Genomic DNA, 22376 nt, shown 5'->3' with positions numbered 1-22376 from the left:
GGACTACAGGACTGAGCGGTAACGAACTGACAGAGGTACTTACACGTGCCTGTGACGTGGCGATGCCAAGGAAGACCCAGCCCCCAGAAAATCGACAACCAGTGTACTGGTGGTCTGACACGATTGCAGATCTTCGTAGAACCTGTCTTAGAGCTAAAAGAAGGTTGCGACGTGCTAGAACAGACGCTGAGCGACTCGATAGACGTGGGGTATTCCAGACAGCGAGCAGAGCTCTGAACTACGAGATTAAATGTAGCAAGCGAGCCTGCTTCGAACAGCTGTGCAGGATGGCGAATGACACCCCGTGGGGAGATGCATACAGGATAGTGATGTCTAGGACCAATAGCACACCTCCTGAAAGATCCCCAGAGATGTTAGCCGGTATAGTAGAGGGATTGTTTCCGAAACATGAACCATCGGACTGGCCCGCTACCCCGTACGAGTCAGTTGACATGGTACCGCTAGTGACTAACGAAGAGCTTATCGTAGCCGCAAGAAAACTTAAGCTCAATACGGCGCCAGGCCCGGATGGTATTCCAAACCTGGCCCTTAAACACGTCATTCTTGCCAATCCAGATATGTTCAGGAGCTGCCTCCAGAGATGCATGGATGAAGGAAACTTCCCAGATCGATGAAAACGGCAGAAATTGGTGCTATTACCGAAGCCTGGCAAACAGCCGGGGGATCCTTCGGCATACAGACCAATTTGCCTACTCGACACAGCTGGAAAGCTGCTAGAGAGGGTCATTCTGAATAGATTGTCGGCTTATACAGAGTGTGCTGGTGGCTTATCCAGCAACCAGTATGGTTTCCGTAAGGGCCGTTCTACCATCGAAGCAATTCGACCGGTAACGGATACGGCCAAGATAGCGAGAGGTTTAAATAGAAGAGGTATTAGGTATTGGTTACACTTGATGTGAAAAACGCGTTTAACAATGCTAGCTGGGCAGCAATTGCTGACTCCCTGCACCGATTGAGTGTTCCGGATTACCTGTGCAGGATACTGAAAAGTTATTTTCAGAACTGGGCGCTGTTATACGACACTGATGCTGGTCAAAAGTCGATCCTCGGACCGGTTCTGTGGAATATTATGTACGACGGAGTATTACGCTTAAGTCTCCCGGCCGGTGCGAAGATAGAAGGCTTCGCGGATGACGTAATGCTAGAAGTAGCAGGTGACACTCTCGACGAAGTTAGACTGAAGGCTTCATACGCGATTGGCAGAGTGGAGGAATGGCTCAACTCGAGACGGTTATCCCTTGCACACCACAAGACGGAAGTCGTGGTAGTGCATAACCGCCATGGGTTGCAACAAGCGAGGATAAAAGTAGGGACCTGCACAGTTAACTCCGTGAGGTCTCTCAAGCATCTGGGCGTGATGATCGATGATAAGCTCAATTTTACGAGCCACGTCGATTATGCATGTCAGCGGACTTCATTGGTGATAAAATCTTTATCACGAATGATGTCCAACAGATCGGCGGTGCATAGTCAAGTGCGTAGGCTGATAGCTGGCGTGGCATTGTCTATCATCCGTTATGGCGTGCCGGCATGGGCCGTAGCACTAAAAGCCGAGTACAATGTAAAGAAATTGATCAGAGTACACCGGCTGATGTGTCTACGTGTCGCGAGCGCATATCGCACCATGTCATATTAGGCGGTGTGCGTTATAGCTGGAATGATGCCGATCGACATACTCTTAGAGGAAGATGTGGAGTGCTACAACGAAAGGGACTCGGTGCAAGTGCGACGTGTCAAGAGAGCAGCTTCGTTGCTTAAATGGCAAAGAGCATCATGGGACACCGCAGTCAAAGGTCGTTGGACCCACAGACTGATTCCAGATGTGTCCAACTGGGTTGATAGGAAGCATGGTCAAGTCAACTTCCACCTAACACAGGTGTTGTCTGAACATGGTTGCTTTAAAAAATTCCTACACAGGTTTGGCTTCGCAAATTCTTCGGAGTGTCCTGAATGTGTAGATGAGGTAGAATCGGCAGAGCATGTGATGTTCGCATGCCCGCGATTCGAGGTAGAACGCAATGTCATGCTGCTTATTAGTGGTATAGATACAACCCCGGACAACCTCGTCGAGAGGATGTGCCGGGAGGAAGCTATATGGAATGCGGTGAACACAGCATCTCAACAGATTATGTCGAAACTGCTGCGGTGGTGGCGTCTTAAACAAAACCAACGAGTGCAGTAAGGGCACCTGTGATGCAGTGAACACTTTGCTCACCCCGGCAACCAACATGTCGCGGGTGGGCTGCGGGGACCTCAGTATGTAGATATAGAGGTCATTGCGGTTCACGCGCGGTGGTTGTTGTCGGGGTGCTCGTCTCCAACGTGAGATTATGATACGGACCGCTAGGTTACTATCATAGCTTGCGATCGACGGGTGGTGAGGTAGCCACCCTTGAAGTCGATGTTGTGTGCAGTGTTGGTAAAAACTCAAAATCTCAAAACTCATGGGTGATTGAAATCAAGCGTGAGTTGAAACGCACCCAACTCAGCACCTAAAAACTCATGGATGAGTTGAATCATCTATTTGAATCATCGTAGGTTTTCTTTTGTTCTCCTTCGTTAAAAACAATGAATTGACGTTTGTCGCATACAATATTAGACACTCTTTTATGTATAAGCAATAAATTGCCCCAAATTGATTTCATATGCGTTTTTAAACCAAAATGATTTTTTGGCAAATGAGTGAAATGATGCGTTTTAGCATGAAAAATTCAAGCGTGATGCATTCCTTCAAAATCGCAAGCGATTTCGATCGCAGGGGAGCGCTCGTTGATTGAGATTTATGAGTGATTTTACCAACACTGGTTGTGTGTATCGACGTCAAGTGCGTTAGCATAGGCCTGAGCGTTCTCAATAGTCCCCTCCTGATGAATTGCTTAATTGCGGGCCGGGGGTACGGAATGGCGAAAGGGTTTTGGTTTTAGTGGGTCGGGTAAGAGTTACATGACATACCCATCCCCACACTACCTGAGTACCTCCTCAGGTGTCTGGTTGCAGATTTCCGTTTACCCTTGCTCAAGAAAAAAAAAAGACACCGAACGGAGCGAATACGGTGAACTGCTTGGGGTAGATGGAACAGTTGCAATAGTGGGAACAATTGTTAATCAGCTGTTTCTCACCCATTTAGTGTACTCGGTGATGGAAAATAGGAGAAATATTATACTCCTGAGGATGATGGTGCAGCAGGAGTAAATATCTGCCTTTGAGATCGGTAAGATTGCTCAAACTAAAGACCATCTTCAAAGTGATTGAAAGGTGCAGTGATCACGATAATAATAATCACCACACCAACAGAACCATAGGTTAAGTAGGTTTAAATAAACGTAAGTACACTCTTAATCATTCCTTTTACTTTGTTGTGAAACTGAAATTTCTTTTTCTGGCTTGGGATGGCTCGGCAAATCTAATTGGTGGTTCTGCTTACATTCGAACCAGATTGTTGCCACAGGTCAGGTTTGGGGTCGCGGGACCAAGCCCTGTGAGCCTTTTCAAACTTATTGTTTTGTCTCCGTGTCTCATGCGCCCCCTTGGACTGAGGTCCGAGGGGTGGATGACAAGCTTTCGACCTTCTCAATCTCGAAGACATGTAGGCACCCTGAGACGCATGGAGGTTCCTGAGAAAATCATCGGCCTCATCGAAGCACAGTACAAGGCCTTCTCGTGTAGAGTGATGCACAATGAAGTCTTGTCCGATCCTATCCGGGTTGTAGCTAGTATGAGCCAAGGATGTATCATATCGCCCCTATTGTTTCTCATCGTAATCAACGAGATTCTGGTCATGCGTTTGACCGTGGACCAAACGGCTAACCATGGAGCACCTGAACGACTTTGAATGGGCGGATGACGTTGCACTCCTCGCTCAGCGCGGTTCTCTGATATGCATTACATTTTTTGTGCAAAATTTGAACAAAATCGGCCAGCCGCGGCAAAAGTTATTGCCTATAATGGAAAATCTTCCAAATCGGCCTCCTGCACCTCCTTAGGTCCACAGAATCTTTAAGAAAAATATCAAATAAAACCCAGATTGATCCACCTGGTGATGTTTGTTCCTTTCTCGTACATTAGATATACTATTAAAATAATTGAGTGAGAATTTCTTAGCGTGTTTTTTTTTTGTATACAAATCGTATTTTGGCCATCACTTTTGATCCCATAGTCAGATCTGGCCAATTTTCAATAGGAAACAATGGGACAGGATTCCCCGTCGAATGCAACTTATCGGATCAAGATGAGTGAGTTTTATTTTGCGCACATACATACACACACGAACACACATACACATAGACATACATCATCTCAATTCGTCGAGCTGAGCCGATTTCTATATAACACTTTGGGTCTCGGGACCGTCTATCACAAGATCGTCTTGGAAGTAAATATATATCCTTTTAGTTACACCTTGGTGTACGAGAAAGGCAAAAATAAAAAGTCGGCTCCGCGAAGCAATTAACGCTTGAGCCTTGTATGTAAAATTTCATTGAGTAAAATGTTAGCCCATTCATTGTCTACAATGTAGTTTCACTCTGCTGCCATTGAGTAGATAATAACAACCCGATTTGTTATTTCGAGCTTGTAGGTATATACATAGCCAAAACTGTTTGCACGACCGGTGAGTATGCGCAATACGCACGAAAATATTATGACAGTGATTATTCAATTTTACTCTACTCGATGTTTGTGCTTGAACGGTTTGAACATTACGGTGGATGCAGCAAACTTGTGCAAATTTAAATTCGGCAATCCCTGTGAATATGTGCGGTAGTGCGTTGTACTACATTCATTCTTTGTTTTCGATATCGAACAGGGTGAACGTACCTCCAAAAAATAATTTGCGTTGATATTGATGGGAATTGGATAGGCAATTGATTAGCAGCGAATGATTAGTGATGTGCTTTCGCCAGTTCTGTTCCAATTTAAGGTTGAAGTGTTGGCACCAGAATGGTAAGGATTTCTGCAATTGAAAATTGTTAGAGCTGCAGAATCGATCTCAGCTACTAATCACCCAGAGAAAAGTAATACGCAATTAGAAATTTGTCATTTTTACTTTCTTTTCCAAAGATGATGAGAATGATGTGTTGATGTACCAAATATCTATCAATGATCATCACAATCCCCAGAACGGAGATCAACTGTTAGCCGGTCCATCACTGGCCGGTCCTGCAGTACACCAACAGACGACGAACGATGGCCTGAGAAATCGATCAAAATTGACGTACAATACGCAGCTTCCGTCCGAGCACACATACCTGGGAAAGCTTAAACGCGTGGAAGCATTGGAACGATTAGTACCGGGTTCGATTCATCGTATTCCAGTGAGTGGTCACCAGTCGATCATATTTCCGGGGGAAACTATTCCGTTCATCCTGACAAATGCGTTGCTGGAGTTCGACGGCAGTGATAGTAATCGCATCGGGTTGGTGTTCTGGGAGCATCCATACAAGAAACGTATTTTCGGCGTCATCTGCGAAGTATACGAAAAAGTGGTTCGCGACTCAAATCTAGTACTCAAAACCACAGCGCAACAGAGATTCGAGTTGGTACCCCAGGAAGATGGAGCCTTGACACGGTCGGTTCAACGCGAAGGACGGGCCCATTACTACGCGCAAGTAAAGATTCTACCGGAAGTGTTGCTTCCAGATCCATTGACCAATTTTTGCACCAACAACACGGCGAAGATCAACAATCTGGCCAGGAATCGTTTGATGGCGGCCCAGTCTAGTGTTTGGCCTAAATTTGTCTACGATCAGTACTGCTCAAATGAGGTACTCAACAAAGTTAGGCGATTCCTAGAATTTTTACAAATCGAGTCCGTACCCACGGCTGATCCGGCGATGCTGTCCTTCTGGCTGGCAAAGAACATTCCTCTCAGTGACACCGACCGGAAGGAGCTGTTTTATACGAACTCGGTTCTGACGCGGATGTTGCTGGTTAACAGCATTCTCGACTACGTAAGATCCTTCGAATAAATTAATCGTATTACTTTTCTATTGATGAACTCTGATTCCAGACATGCTCATGCTGCTGTAAAAAATGTAACCGCCGGATTGCCAACTATGCGGACATGTTTGCCATGTCCAAGCAGGGCGTTAGCGGAAGTTACTGCAATCCATCCGGGTTCGTGCACGAAACGCTGACCGTTTATCGAGTTGTTCCGCAGTCGACGCGAACCACCACTAAGCCGTCGACCGATTTCAGCTGGTTCCCGGGTTACTCATGGCAGATAGCGGTAAGATACTTGTAGGGTTGAACTTTCATTTTCATTTCATTTCATTTTCATGATGCACAAGGGGGTCGCTGGGCCAGGTCACCAGCGTAAATCCGAGAACTTACACTTTCCATAATACACCAATGGAGTGGGGAGTGGAAGTAGACAGTAGTAGTTTTGCGTGATACACGGGTGGTGTATCTAACCTAGCGGAATAGGATGGGAGTGGAATGGAGTGTGGGGTTTCATAGATCATAGACGCTGTGAGGAGAATTTTCATTAGCGAAGTCAGTTGAGATTTAACTTGCTTCTATGGTATCCTTGTTAGATACCTGTGGTATCCTTGTTGGATACGATTTAAGCACGAACTGTGTTTGTGTTTAGTATGAACAGATTCTGGTAGCTGCGTTTCTTGACGGATGAGTTAAAGACTAGTACAAGTACATTGCCCATCTCCATCTAATCCTAATGGGAACCCCTTTTCTATTCTTCAAAGTAAGGAGGTTTTCATTCTGTAATGGGAGATATGTATGTGTAGTACAGAAAATAATGTAATCGCTTCTCAAGATCGATCGCAGTATCGATTCCTAGTGGCACCACTAGTGTGCCTCTTTCTCTGAAGAGTAAAGATGCATTTAAGCTCTGAGACTTGACAGCATTCAAGCTGATCACAAAGTTGTGCCTTTGTCCAGGGAAGATACTTGTAGGGTTAAACTTGTATTCATATCCATTTCAGAAAATGATCATCAGATCAAAAAAAAGATGCAGGATGAATCACCATTATCCATGTGGTCTGATACAGCGTTGTTAATGCACCTTGTATTGTAAAGTCCATCCATGTCTACCATCGTCGATCAAGTTTATTCCACTGGATACCCAGGTTTGCTTCCACAGCGAAATTAGTGAGACAAATTGATTCGAGTTTGGATTTTTTTCATCAAAAGTAACATGGAACAGTTATGCGTAGAACGGCAGTTTAGGTATACACTGAAAGTGATTTACCCTTTCGGGACTCGCATCGTTGTAAAAAATACAACACATTGAGTAAAAATGAGATATATTTTTAGTCAGTTGATCAATGTGCATCAAACCACACGTATACCTAAAAAAATAGTTCTTCATCAATTGAAAGGATAATAAAAGTGATTCGTTGGAAGGCTCGGGTAAATATAACTAAATAAAAGGCTCAGGTGCACTGGGAAAAGAGACCAGTAATTAATTATTTGTTTATTTCGTTAACAATTCATCCTAAAGTAACGTGATTTTTTCTATATCATTTCTGATAATAATCTTGGAGTTCATTCGTAGTTCTCACTCACCTATGATCATAGGTGGCCACCAGGCGGCCTTCCGGAAAACCCGGAACGTTCGTAGAAATGGTCATTCTGGAAATTTCGTCCGAGCGCAGCGCATTTTTTTCTCAACCATCTCTGATGGGGATGTTTGACCTAAAACACATTTCTCACACTGCTATGACCGCAGGTGGCCACCAGGCGGCCTTCTGGAAAATCCGGAACGTCCGTAAAAATGGTCATTTTGTGAAGTTCGTTCTAGAGCAGCGCAATTTTTTTTAAACCATTTCTGATGGTTTTCTGATTTCCACAGTTCTTATTCTGCTATAATCGTAGGTGGCCATCAGACCTTTTTTATAATCCGGAACGTCCGTAAAAATTATCATTTTGGAAAGTTTGTCCTAGAGCAGCCCATTTTTTTCTAAACCATTTCTGACAATAACCTTGGAATTTATTCGCAGTTCTCACTCCTCATGGCTGCACTGCCCTTCTACGCATAGTTGTCCCATGTTAGTTTTTGTGGATTTTGACTTTTCACCATGTAGCAGTCTATTCCGATGTATACTTTTAGAAAACTCTAACAGATTTCGAACTTTGTTCGGAAAATCACTGAAAACAACATCAAGTCTATTTGTCCCATTGCTCAATTTATACGCATAATTGTCTCGCGGTGATTAAATTCATCATTATGGCGGATTCTGTTATTTTATGGAGCAACACACATTGAAATAGCATTTTCTGTTTAGATCTTGCAATCTTAGCCTGTTGCACTGGTTTAATAAGCGCAATTTGTACAATACTCATTCTAAGCGACATAATCACTTCAACCACGTGGCAGGTTCACTTCCATAGATAAAGCATGTGGAGATATAAGTCAATCGCAGTAGTCATTCACAAAATTGTGCATTGAACGGGGCTGATATGCGTAGAAACCATAAAACAAGTGCTCTATTTCTCGGCATAACTGTACCGCATAACTATTTTCATGATCGTTGTCCCAAATTCTATTTGTGAGTGAAAAATAAGAATTATTTCAATGAAATTAAGTCTTCTGAATGGTTCTGTGGTGTAATAATCTTATATTGCATTATGGTTATACGTCAGCAATGAAAATTAGTGTTCAATTTCAAATGCCATTTTCTCATTTGTCGTTTTTTGAATTTGGTACAAGCATGCGTAGAACGGCAGTGCAGGTGGCCACCAGACCTTCCGGATAATCCTGAACGTCCGTAAAAATGGTAATTTTGAAAAGTTTACCCTAGAGTAGCGCAATTTATCGTAAACCATTTCTGACGACGATATTCGAGTTAATACACAGCTTCTACTCTGCTTCAACCGCAGTAGCCTTGCGAGCAAAGGCGTAGGATTGCCAATTCGAAGATGGCGAGTTCGATTCTCGATTCCCTGGGCATAGTGTATCCATTGTACTTGCTGTAATAACCGTGATAATGTTTCAGTGAGATCATAATTAAAAGACTGAATACTTCTGACAATGTAGAGCATTTATTGAAATCCTCTCTAAATAGGGTAAACATCTGATTCTTGTCTGATCCGAATGAAGGTGGTCACTACAACTCCTTCCCCCTTGAGTTGAATCACATAACTCAGAACGGTTTATTATTCATCTTTTATAAACCTAAACAATCATATAGTAAACCAAAATGTATGTACAAAAGCGATTCTTAAATTTACTTATGAAATGTCAAAAAGCTATTCTTTTTTGATTTTTTTTTTCAAAATCTCTGACGTTATTTAATAAACATATAAATAATAAACATATTCCTACTGCAAAGGTAAAATAAATGCAACTGCTGCATTCTAAACATAATTGACATAATAACGATTTCGTAAAAATATATATTTATTTACACCAAAACACTGCATTAAATGTAAATTAAATTGGGTGCAATGAAAAATTATAAATCACCACGCTACACTAATGGGTAATAAAAGGAAAATACCGTCAACAACGTAAACACTATTGCAAAAAGGAAAACAAACACAAAGTATAAACCATGCAAACAAAAATAAAATAAACCGCGATGAATCTGCATAAATGATCTCTACGATTACATAAATACGTGATAAATTGCCTTAAAATAGCAAAGAATTTCGCCAAGACTATCAAGGCAATCAGTTTTACATATTTCAAAGGTCCTAAGAATTAGCAGTTTTTTCGTCATTTAACCACATGCTGATTAGCTCGCTGCTCACTGCGGAGGTGATAGTTGTGTGGACGTCATTCTCATTCTCATCTTACCACCTCGTTGAGTGACTTGAATGAGTTCGAGTGCTGAGATTCAAAACGCAACCACTCTCTATAATCGACGTCGCTGGCGTTCTCTACGATGTTTTCCAAAACATGAGCAAAAACAAGAACAAAATAATCAAACGGGTCACACTGTTGTACAAAAAGCAGGTAAAAGCCATGGAACACAAAAGAATCTATTGATTCAAAATGACACCCTCTGCTATACATACTATGCATGTTCTAAACAGTTCTAAAAAAAAGGTGCTCGGAAATATGGATCAAAAAACTGTGGTGCCAATAAAAGTATTTAACACACTAGACATTGTAAATCAAAGCACATCACCAACAGAGAAACTTTCCATTAAAAAAAATACACGAGCCTTCCTGCTTATACACTTTTGCGCTCAAAAACTGGCATAAAAGACCAATCTACATGCATAGCTTAAACACCGCTATAATTTGCATTATACCGAAAATATGCTAACACACGCGAAATCACCAAAGGTTTCATCCTCGTCGCCACTGTAATAACCGTGATAATGTTTCAGTGAGATCATAATTAAAAGACGTGTTGCACAGTTTAGTGTCTGAATACTTCTGACAATGTAGAGCATTTATTGAAATCCTCTCTAAATAGGGTAAACATCTGATTCTTGTCTGATCCGAATGAAGGTGGTCACTACACTTGCCACACAAGATACATAATCATGCAATGGCGGACATAGAAAAGCCTTCAATTAATAACTGAGGAAATGCTAATAGAACATTAAGTTGAAAAGAAGACCAAATTCCAGTTGGAATGTAGAGCCATAGAAGATGAAGAAGAATATTTAAATAGTAGTCATTGATGATAATAACCACATCAGGTATTCGAAAGATATTGAATACCAAATCAATACCTTGTCTAAGTTAAGTTATTCGACAAGCATGATATGTTTGTAATGGCCATCTGAATTTCTGAAAATACCTGAAATAGATAATAATAACGAGTGGCCAATCCCAACAAACATTGAATGCTGTTAAAGGTCTTATTTGGCCAAAAAGCAGCTATTTCAACTAAAAAAAACTTTGTTGGGATGTGATAGGAACGCAAAATGCGGAATTCTAATGGGATGTAAGAAACAAGTTTTTCCGGCATTTACAATACTAACAGTTACTGTTAGACTAGTCAAGTTGAAGGTACAGGATTGAAATGGTAACGCTACGGAAATCCATATACTGTTCTAGTGATTGCGGTAACATGAGAAATATAGAAAAAGATACGAAGTAGGCGAATGAAATGGGCCTGAGATCGAACCCAAGGCCTTCTGTGTGTCCTGTGACTATCAAGCACACTTTTCTGAACACATTGGTTTTCAAATCCCGAATAACTGTAAACGACGGCACTTTTAAATCTCACATATCCTGCGATATCTAACAAAACTGGGTGATACATATACCACCACCCAGTTTTTCAGAATAATGGTTTTCATCTTAGAACTGCTGTGAAGCAGACGGCCAATCTCTAATACCACAGATCCGGGGTTATATAATCAAACTGGTGGTCTCACATGTACTATCATTACTCTACGGATGAATTTTAAACTTCACAATATTTCAACTTATTGATTTCCAATCCTCAAACAACTTTGTAGAAGACGGCAATTTTCTAAATCCCCCAGATCCCAAGATATCGAAGAACTTATATCTCATATGCAGTAGCACCTCCTTGCGGATGAATTTTAAATTATTCAGTTTTTCGACTCTCGAATAATTTTGTTGAAGACGGCAATTTTCTAAATTCCACAGATCCCGAAATATCAAATTAAACTGATCTCTCATTTACACTAGCGTCGCCTTATGTCTTAATTCTGAACTAAACAGTTTCTCAACATATTGGTTTCCAATGCTCGAACAACTTTATAGAAGATAGCAACTTTCCAAAACCAATAGATCCCGAAATATCGAACCAAACTGATCTCTCATATACAGTAGTGCCACCTTGCGGATGAATTCTAAACTAATAAGCTTCTCAACATATTGATTTCCAATCCTAGAACAACTTTGTAGAAGACGGCAACTTTCTAAATCCCACAGATCCCAAGATATCGAAAGAAATGATCTCTCATATACAGTAGCGCCTCCTTGCGGATGAATTCTTAATTTATTCAGTTTCTCAACATATTGGTTTTCAGTACTGGAACAACGTTGTAGGAAACGGCAATTTACTAAATCCCACAGATCCCGAGATATCGAACTAAACTGATATCTCATATACACTAGCGCCGCCTTACGGCTCAATTCTGAACTTAACAGTTTCTCAACATATGGGTTTCCAATGCTCGAACAACTTTATAGAGAATGGCAACTTTCCAAAACCAATAGATCCTGAGATATCAAACCAAACTGATCTCTCATATACAGTAGCGCCACCTTGCGAATGAATTTCAAACTACCGTAAAACCCCGCTCATTCGACAATGATTCCTGTTTTTCGAACAAATGTGGCAACCCTAAGTTTGTCCGCCGCGGCTAAACATTGGGCGGCTACAAAACGGTAGACCAGGCCAAGACTACGCGCAGCAGCTGGAAGTGGCACTCCCAACGGAAGAGCAGCTAGGCGCAGCGTCTCTTGAAAATGGCTGGAGAGATATTCGATCCGCCATTGGTAGCATCGCAACCGCTGCACTTGGCACGGTACCCCCGGATCAGAGAAACGACCGGTATGTAAACGGCGAATGTGAGTTGAGGAGAAGAATGCAGCATGGGCGAGATTGTTGCAACACCGCACGAGGGCGAACGAGGCACGATTCAAACGGGCGCGGAACAGACAAAACTCGATTTTCCGGAGGAAAAGGCGCCAGCAGGAATATCGAGACCGTGAAGAGACGGAGGAACTGTACCGCACTAATAACGCACGAAAGTTCTATGAGAAGTTGAACCGTTCACGTAAGGGCCACGTGCCACAGCCCGATATGTGAAAGGACATAAACGGGAACCTTCTTACAAACGAGCGTGAGGTGATCCAAAGGTGGCGGCAGCACTACGAAGAGCACCTGAATGGCGGTATGGTAATGAACCTAGGAGCACGCGCGCAAGACATACGACTTCCGGCTCCGAATCTCCAGGAAATCCAGGAGGAGATCGGCCGGCTGAAAAACAACAAAGCCCCTGGAGTTGACCAACTACCAGGAGAGCTGTTTAAACACGGTGGTGAGGCAGTGGCTAGAGCGCTGCACTGGGTGATTACCAAGGTTTGGGAGGATGATGTTCTGCTGCAGGAGTGGATGGAAGGTGTCGTGTGTCCCATCTACAAAAAGGGCGATAAGCTGGATTGTAGCAACTACCGCGCAATCACATTGCTGAACGCCGCCTACAAGGTACTCTCCCAAATTTTATGCCGCCGACTAACAACAATTGCAAGAGAGTTCGTGGGGCAGTACCAGGCGGGATTTATGGGTGAACGCTCTACCACATACCAGGTGTTCGCCATACGTCAGGTATTGCAGAAATGCCGCGAATACAACGTGCCCATACATCATCTATTTATCGACTTCAAAGCCGCATATGATACAATCGATCGGGACCAGCTATGGTAACTAATGTACGAAAACGGATTTCCGTATAGACTGACACGATTGATCAAGGCAACGATGGATCGGGTGATGTGCGTAGTTCGAGTTTCAGGGGCATTCTCGAGTCCCTTCGAAACGCGTAGAGGGTTACGGCAAGGTGATGGTCTTTCGTGTCTGCTATTCAACATCGCTTTGGAGGGAGTAATACGAAGGGCAGGGATTGACACGAGTGGTACGATTTTCACGAAGTCCGTCCAGTTATTTGGTTTCGCCGACGACATTGATATCATGGCACGTAACTTTGAGAGGATGGAGGAAGCCTACATCAGACTGAAAAGCGAAGCTAAACGGATTGGACTAGTCATCAACACGTCGAAGACGAAGTACATGATAGGAAGAGGCTCAAGAGAGGTCAATGTAAGCCACCCACCACGAGTTTCTATCGGTGGTGACGAAATCGAGGTGGTTGAAGAATTCGTGTACTTAGACTCACTGGTGACCGCCGATAACGATACCAGCAGAGAAATTCGGAGACGCATAGTGGCTGGAAATCGTACGTACTTTGGACTCCGCAAGACGCTTCGATCGAATAGAGTTCGCCGCCGTACCAAACTGACTATCTACAAAACGCTTATAAGACCGGTAGTTCTCTACGGACACGAGACCTGGACGATGCTCGTGGAGGACCAAAGCGCACTGGGAGTTTTTGAAAGGAAAGTGTTGCGTACCATCTATGGTGGGGTGCAGATGGCGGACGGTACGTGGAGGAGGCGAATGAACCACAAGTTGCATCAGCTGTTGGGAGAACCATCCATCGTTCACACCGCAATAATCGGAAGACTGCGGTGGGCCGGGCACGTAGCCAGAATGTCGGACAGTAACCCGGTGAAAATGGTTCTCGACAACGATCCGACGGGAACAAGAAGGCGAGGTGCACAGCGGGCAAGGTGGATCAATCAGGTGGAGGACGATTTGCGGACCCTCCGCAGACTGCGTGGTTGGCGAAGTGCAGCCATGGACCGAGCTGAATGGAGAAGACTTTTATGTACAGCACAGGCCACTCCGGCCTTAGTCTGATAATAAATAAATAAATAAGTTTGTATTTGTTTTGCATCGCAAGTTATGGAAAATATTTGAAGTGAATATCGCAATCGTACGAATTACTATTTAATATCATCTTGGTTCCTCAACACTTCAATATTTATTATCGCGGAAAGTGCCAGATGGTCCCCGTTACGGTTGCTGCAGCTTCTGCCGATCTATAAAGTTTTTTAATTGCTTGGAATCCGGTATCCAAACTCAGCAGAGTACTGTGTAGGTAGTTCCATGGACGGAAAAAGGAAACCTCTAGTAACTCTGAACAGCAGGTAAATATTGAATATATTTTTAAACTGAATTTGTATGATAAATTATCAAATTTTAGTAATGTATCGTAAGCACGTAATGCTAATATTTCAACAGAAGGTGCAAGCGATTCGGAGCGTTGAGAACGGGTCAACAGTAACGAAAATTTCTCTGAAGTATAACCCAGAACCGGGAGACCATTGAGAACACCGCCTATAAATAACAGGAGACCGGCGTGACGGAACGGCGCACGATGAAAACAGCAAAGCTGGTTGCACTAGAGGAAGCTCTGTATCTTTGGATCTTACAGGAGCGTAGGAAGAAGCATATACTAATCCCGGAGATAGTGCGAGCAAAAGCGGAACAATTGTTTTCGATGTTGCAGGCTCGGAATGTTTATGATTTAGATGTTCAATTTTCGTCGAGCAACGGATGGTTCGACAGATTCAGGAAGCGGTACGGATTGAAGATGATAGGTGTTGAAGGCGAACGTGCTTTTGCAATCGTTAATGATTTCGAACAGTTTAAAGTTAATTTCACTCAACAAATTCAGGAGAATCGTTACGAGAAAAGGGAAATTCATAATGCTGATGAATCGGCATTGTTCGTCAAGCTACTTCCATCTCGCACATCGGTCTTGAACGACAAAGACATTGCCGAAGGTAGGAAGGTGATTAAATCAAGAATTACATTTATGCCTTGCTGCAACATTGACGGCTCGAATAAACTACCTCTGATGTTCCTGGGTATGTCTCAGAATCCACGTGACCTGCCCAAAGACAAGTCTGACCTTCCAGTATATTACAAAAGCTCGAAGAAGGCTTGGATGAACCGAGATTTGTTTAAACAGTGGTTCTTCGAACAGTTCATTCCCTCGGTACAGAATTTTGCACAGCAGAACGGACGAGAACCTAGAGCGTTGTTACTCCTAGATAATTGTTCGGCGCACCACGATGGTGGCAACATTCTCGAAAGCAATGACGGGAAAATAAAAGTGATTTTCTTTCCACCAAATGTCACCTCACTCGGTCAGCCAATGGATCAAGGAGTACTCCATGCGGTGAAGAAACGGTACAAGAAAAAACTCATGCTTCATTTGCTTCTTGATGACACCGACTGCAGTATCTTTGATGAAAGGCTTAAGAAAATCAGTCTGCGCCAAGTCATTGACTGGTTACATCAATCATGGGGTGAAATCTCACATAAGACAATTGAGAGTTCTTGTAAGAACCTTCTAGATGAATATCCGCTCTTCGATCTAGAAGAAGCTGAAAGTGGGTCGTTAAATAATGACGTATTGTCTCTTGTGAAAGCCACAGCACATTTCTACCAGGAGAATCCCAGTAACGATGACATAAAAGACTGGTTGAATGACTCAGTATGTGACAGCCAAGGGAACAAAATCATCGGTGATTGTGATGTGTACACTGACAACGAAATTTTGGACAGCGTTCTACATGAGAACAAATCGGAACCCGATGAGGAGTGGTTAGAAAATTCGTCTAGTGAGCCGTTGCTTGTTATTGAACCATACGAAGAGGCATATGAGAACCACCAAAAATCAATAGATTGCGTTGATTTCCTGATCGATTTAATGGATCACAGACGAGATGCAGGGGAATCTATTCAACTGCGGAAATTGCGGAGCAAGCTAATTGAATCGGAGTGGCAACGTCGTCAACGTTAAGGTTGGATTGATTCATACTTTCAATGTAATAATTAGAACAACAAAAGTTTCAATACAATTAGCTTCATTGTTTCTAATCTGTATTTTGATTAAGCACAAATCTAGTTTTTTTTATTCAACAAAAGGTATCTATAATATTGGGACCGAGAGTGTGACTATCACGCTACCCGTTCTATTTAATATGTTAAACCTGTGTCGGGGATGTGACTCCTGCCGAAAATACCAGTCGTTGTCCCATCTAGAGCATTGCTTATTCCTCTCGACGAAATCATCAAGACTCAAGAGGATAAGAACTGAACAAGCCTTCCATACACTTATGCTTTTCTCTACATTCCTTCAATGTCGATGGATGTTAGTGTGGTAGTAGCGGATTGTGTTAAAATAATAATCGCTACTACCACAGTTATTAGTAAGTTAACTATAACACTAAGCTGTAATACAGAATATTTCACTCTTAATTCATTATTCGAGTGAATATGAACAGCTATTCGTTATCCACTTCGAAAAGTTAGAAGGTATCTACAACTGTTCACAGAATTTGGCGTTAATAATGTTTTGAGATGATTGTGATGACATTCTTGATGTCAAATCAAAGTGACTTTTAAACCATTTTTAATTCGACAATTTGTCGAACGAGCGGGGTACGGATTAAAAAGTGTCATATTAAATGGTGTCGAATGAGCGGGGTTCTACGGTAATTAGCTTCTTAACATATTGGATTTCAATCCTCGAACAACTTTGTAGAAGACGGCAACTTTCTAATTCCCACAGATCCCGAGATATCTAACCAAACTAATAACTCATATACACGCCTTATGGCTGAACTCTGAACTAAACAGTTTCTCAACATATTGGTTTTCAATCTTTGAACATCTTTACAGAAGACGGAAATTTTCTAAATCCCATAGATCCCGAGATATCGAACCAAACTGGTATTTTCATGTACACTAGCGCCGCTCAGTGGGAGAATTCAATATCATTTTTTTCTTAAATCATAGGGCCGCATGGGATTATAGATGGATTTCGATTTTTTTCAGAGATTAGAGTTCTTAGAATTCTTATAAGAAACATTGCGCCATTTATTGAGAAGATGGACTATTTTCACCGGTGTTCCGTTGGTTCCGGATCTTCCGGAGGACCAGCAGAAGATCCATTGGACTTAAAAAATGTCCTCAATGAGAGTATATATTCCCTTTATTATTTTTCCGAAAAAATCACGTTGATATTATTTGAATTGGCTTCATTATAACGGATTTTAGGACTGTTGTGCTTTTTACAACTCGCGAGTTCTCGTGTTATGAAAGTTGAAGCGAGTTACGGAAGGTTTCAATCATTTTGTATAAATAGTAATACCAAGCGATTTCAAAACGTCCTAAATTTGCACCATTTTTCCTCCACCAGTGGCACAATTTCAAAAAGCTACGAGAGATTTCGGTAGACTAGCCCAAGAATACGCGCAGCAGCTGGAAGTGGCACTCCCAACGGAAGAGCAGCTAGGCGCAGCGTCTCTTGAAGATGGCTGGAGAGATATTCGATCCGCCATTGGTAGCACCGCAACCGCTGCACTTGGCACGGTGCCCCCGGATCAGAGAAACGACTGGTATGACGGCGAATGTGAGCAGTTAGTGGAAGAGAAGAATGCAGCATGGGCGAGATTGCTGCAACACCGCACGAGGGCGAACGAGGCACGATATAAACAGGCGCGGAACAGACAAAACTCGATTTTCCGGAGGAAAAAGCGCCAGCAGGAAGATCGAGACCGTGAAGAAACGGAGCAACTGTACCGCACTAATAACACACAAAAGTTCTATGAGAAGTTAAACCGTTCACGTAAGGACCACGTGCCACAGCCTGATATGTGTAAGGACATAAACGGGAACCTTCTTACGAACGAGCGTGAGGTGATCCAAAGGTGGCGGCAGCACTACGAAGAACACCTGAATGGCGATGTGGCAGACGAAGATGGCGGTATGGTGATGGACCTGGGAGAACGCGCGCAGGACATAATTTTCCCGGCTCCGGATCTCCAGGAAATCCAGGAGGAGATCGGCCGGCTGAAGAACAACAAAGCCCCTGGGGTTGACCAACTACCAGGAGAGCTATTTAAACACGGTGGTGAGGCACTGGCTAGAGCGCTGCACTGGGTCATTACCAAGATTTGGGAGGAGGAAGTTTTGCCGCAGGAGTGGATGGAAGGTGTCGTGTGTCCCACCTACAAAAAGGGCGATAAGCTGGATTGTAGCAACTACCGCGCAATCACATTGCTGAACGCCGCCTACAAGGTACTCTCCCAAATTTTATGCCGTCGACTAGCACCAACTGCAAGGGAGTTCGTGGGGCAGTACCAGGCGGGTTTTATGGGCGAACGCTCCACCACGGACCAGGTGTTCGCCATTCGCCAGTACTGCAGACATGCCGCGAATACAACGTGCCCACACATAATCTATTCATCGACTTCAAAGCCGCATATGATACAATCGATCGGGACCAGCTATGGCAGCTAATGCACGAACACGGTTTTCCGGATAAACTGATACGGTTGATCAAGGCGACGATGGATCGGGTGATGTGCGTAGTTCGAGTTTCAGGGGCATTCTCGAGTCCCTTCGAAACCCGCAGAGGGTTACGGCAAGGTGATGGTCTTTCGTGTTTGCTATTCAACATCGCTTTGGAAGGGGTAATACGAAGAGCAGGGATTGACACGAGTGGTACGATTTTCAATAAGTCCGTCCAGCTATTTGGTTTCGCCGACGACATAGATATTATGGCACGTAACTTTGAGAAGATGGAGGAAGCCTACATCAGACTGAAGAGGGAAGCTAAGCGGATCGGACTAGTCATCAACACGTCGAAGACGAAGTACATGATAGAAAGAGGTTCAAGAGAAGACAATGTGAGCCACCCACCGCGAGTTTGCATCGGTGGTAACGAAATCGAGGTGGTAGAAGAATTTGTGTACTTGGGCTCACTGGTGACTGCCGAAAATGACACCAGCAGAGAAATTCGGAGACGCATAGTGGCTGGAAATCGTACGTACTTTGGACTCCGCAAGACGCTCCGATCGAATAGAGTTCGCCGCCTTACAATCTACAAAACACTCATTAGACCGGTAGTCCTCTACGGACACGAGACCTGGACGATGCTCGTGGAGGACCAACGCGCACTTGGAGTTTTCGAAAGGAAAGTGCTGCGTACCATCTATGGTGGGGTGCAGATGGCGGACGGTACGTGGAGGAGGCGAATGAACCACGAGTTACATCAGCTGTTGGGAGAACCATCCATTGTTCACACCGTGAAAATCGGACGACTGCGATGGGCCGGGCACGTAGCCACAATGTCGGACAGTAACCCGGTGAAAATGGTTCTCGACAACGATCCGACGGGCACAAGAAGGCGAGGTGCGCAGCGGGCAAGGTGGATCGATCAGGTGGAAGATGACTTGCGGACCCTCCGTAGACTCACGCAGTTGGCGACGTGTAGCCATGGACCGAGCCGAATGGAGGAGACTCTTATATACCGCACAGGCCACTTTGGCCTTAGTCTGAATAAATAATAATAAATATAACGAGAGATTTCATGACACAACAGTGGAAAGAAAACCATTTTTATCAAGAATCGATTGACATCATCGTACAATCGAGAAACATTTTTTAAATAGTTGAAATTGTTACATTTCTACAAGATGGAACTTCTTGAAGCAGTTCCTCATTAATGCGTCTGCGCCGTACACAAATGTCTTAAAACTTAGAACCAAAAAACCACATATTATTTAACTTTTTGGGATGGATCTATAAAAATCATGGCGGCCGGTTGCGATTGCTTTGTCCCCAAGTTTGTGAACGTTCCGTTTTGTATGAGAGATATCAAAGGGTCATTCATTTATTTAGTTTACATCTAAACAGATAACACTGAATCAACAATTTGACGCCACAATACACGGTTCGAGGCCGCATCTCTCCAACCTCGAATGCGCACCACGCTCGCCAAGTCGTTTTGCACCTGGTCTGCCCACCTCGCTCGCTGCGCTCCACGCCGTCTCTCACATGCCGGATCGGAAGCGAACACCATCTTTACAGGGTTGCTGTCCGGCATTCTTGCAACATGTCCTGGCCATCGTACCCTTCTGGATTTAGCAACCTTCTGGATACTGGGTTCGCCGTAGAGCTGGGCGAGCTCGTGGTTCATTCTTTGTCGCGACACACAACGTCGTCTTGCACGCCGCCAGAGATGGTCCTAAGCACCCGTCTCTCGAATACTCCGAGTGCTTGCAAGTCCTCCTCTAGCATTGTCCATGTTTCATGTCCGTAGAGGACAACCGGTCTTATTAACATATTGTACATGACACATTTGGTGCGGTGGCGAATCTTTTTCGACCGCAGTTTCTTCTGGAGCCCGTAGTAGGCCCGACTTCCACAGATGATGCGCCTTCGTATTTCACGACTAACGTTGTTGTCAGCCGTTAGCAAGGATCCGAGGTAGACGAATTCCTCGACCACCTCGAAGGTATCCCCGTCTATCGTAACACTGCTTCCCAGGCGGGCCCTGTCGCGCTCGGTTCCGCCCACAAGCATGTACTTTGTCTTTGACGCATTCACCACCAGTCCAACTTTTGTTGCTTCACGTTTCAGGCGGGTGTACAGTTCTGCCACCTATGCAAATGTTCGGCCGACAATGTCCATGTCATCCGCGAAGCAAATAAATTGACTGGATCTGTTGAAAATCGTACCCTGGCTGTTACACCCGGCTCTCCGCATAACACCTTCTAGCGCAATGTTGAACAACAGGCATGAAAGTCCATCACCTTGTCTTAGTCCTCGGCGCGATTCGAACGAACTGGGGTGTTCGCCCGAAATCTTCACAGTTTTGCACACCATCCACCGTTGCTTTGATCAGTCTGGTAAGCTTCCCAGGGAAGCTGTTCTCGTCCATAATTTTCCATAGCTCTACGCGGTCTATACTGTCGTATGCCGCCTTGAAATCAACGAACAGATGGTGCGTTGGGACCTGGTATTCACGGCATTTTTGAAGGATTTGCCGTACAGTAAAGATCTGGTCCGTTGTCGAGCGGCCGTCAACGAAGCCGGCTTGATAACTTCCCACGAACTCGTTCACTAATGGTGACAGACGACGGAAGATGATCTGGGATATCACTTTGTAGGCGGCATTAAGGATGGTGATCGCTCGAAAGTTCTCACACTCCAGTAGATGGGGAATATAACCCCTTCCTTCCACTCCTCCGGTAGCTGTTTCCCAGATTCTGACTATCAGTTTGTGCAGGCAAGTGGCCAGCTTTTCCGGGGCCATCTTGATGAGCTCAGCTCCGATACCATCCTTATCAGCTGCTTTATTGGTCTTTTTAGCTGTTGAATGGCATCCTTAACTTCCCTCAAGGTGGGGGCTGGTTGGCTTCCATCGTCCGCTGAACTGACGTAGTCATCTCCTCCGCTGCCTTGACTTTCACTGCCTGTACTCTCAGCGCCATTCAGATGTTCCTCGTAGTGCTGCTTCCACCTTTCGATTACCACACGTTCGTCCGTCAAGATGCTCCCATCCTTATCCCGGCACATTTCGGCTCGCGGCACGAAGCCTTTGCGGGATGCGTTGAGCTTGTGGTAGAACTTGCGTGTTTCTTGAGAACGGCACAGCTGTTCCATCTCCTCGCACTCCGCTTCTTCCAGGCGGCGTTTCTTCTCCTGAAAAAGGCGGGTCTGCTGTCTCCGCTTCCGTCTATAACGTTCCACGTTCTGCCGGGTACCTTGCTGCAGCGCGACCGCCCGCGCTGCGTCCTTCTCCTCCAGAATCTGTCTGCACTCTTCGTCGAACCAATCGTTCCGTCGACTTCGACCCATATACCCGACGTTGTTCTCCGCTGCGTCGTTAATGGCTGCTTTGACTGTATTCCAGCAGTCCTCAAGAGGGGCCCCATCGAGCTCACCCTCTTCCGGCAACGCTGCCTCGAGATGCTGCGCGTATGCAGTGGCGACATCAGGTTGCTTCAGTCGCTCTAGGTCGTACCGCGGCGG

The 22376-nt window shown here is 44.3% G+C and overlaps 1 protein-coding gene across 1 annotated transcript in view; it reads left to right on the top strand.

Moving 5' to 3' along the window:
* The first annotated feature begins 4652 nt into the window (after positions 1-4652).
* Positions 4653-22376, top strand: part of LOC134222126 (protein cereblon-like) — an 18364-nt gene continuing 640 nt past the window's right edge. The window contains exons 1-3 of the mRNA XM_062701271.1: positions 4653-4962; positions 5080-5969; positions 6029-6247. Coding sequence (XP_062557255.1) covers positions 4908-4962; positions 5080-5969; positions 6029-6247 — 1164 coding nt within the window. The 5' untranslated portion in view covers positions 4653-4907. The remainder of the gene's footprint in view (positions 4963-5079; positions 5970-6028; positions 6248-22376) is intronic.

Source organism: Armigeres subalbatus, chromosome 1, assembly GCF_024139115.2.
Source record: "Armigeres subalbatus isolate Guangzhou_Male chromosome 1, GZ_Asu_2, whole genome shotgun sequence".
In the NCBI taxonomy this organism is placed as follows: Eukaryota; Metazoa; Arthropoda; class Insecta; order Diptera; family Culicidae; genus Armigeres; species Armigeres subalbatus.
This window is presented reverse-complemented; position numbering and strand designations above follow the sequence as displayed.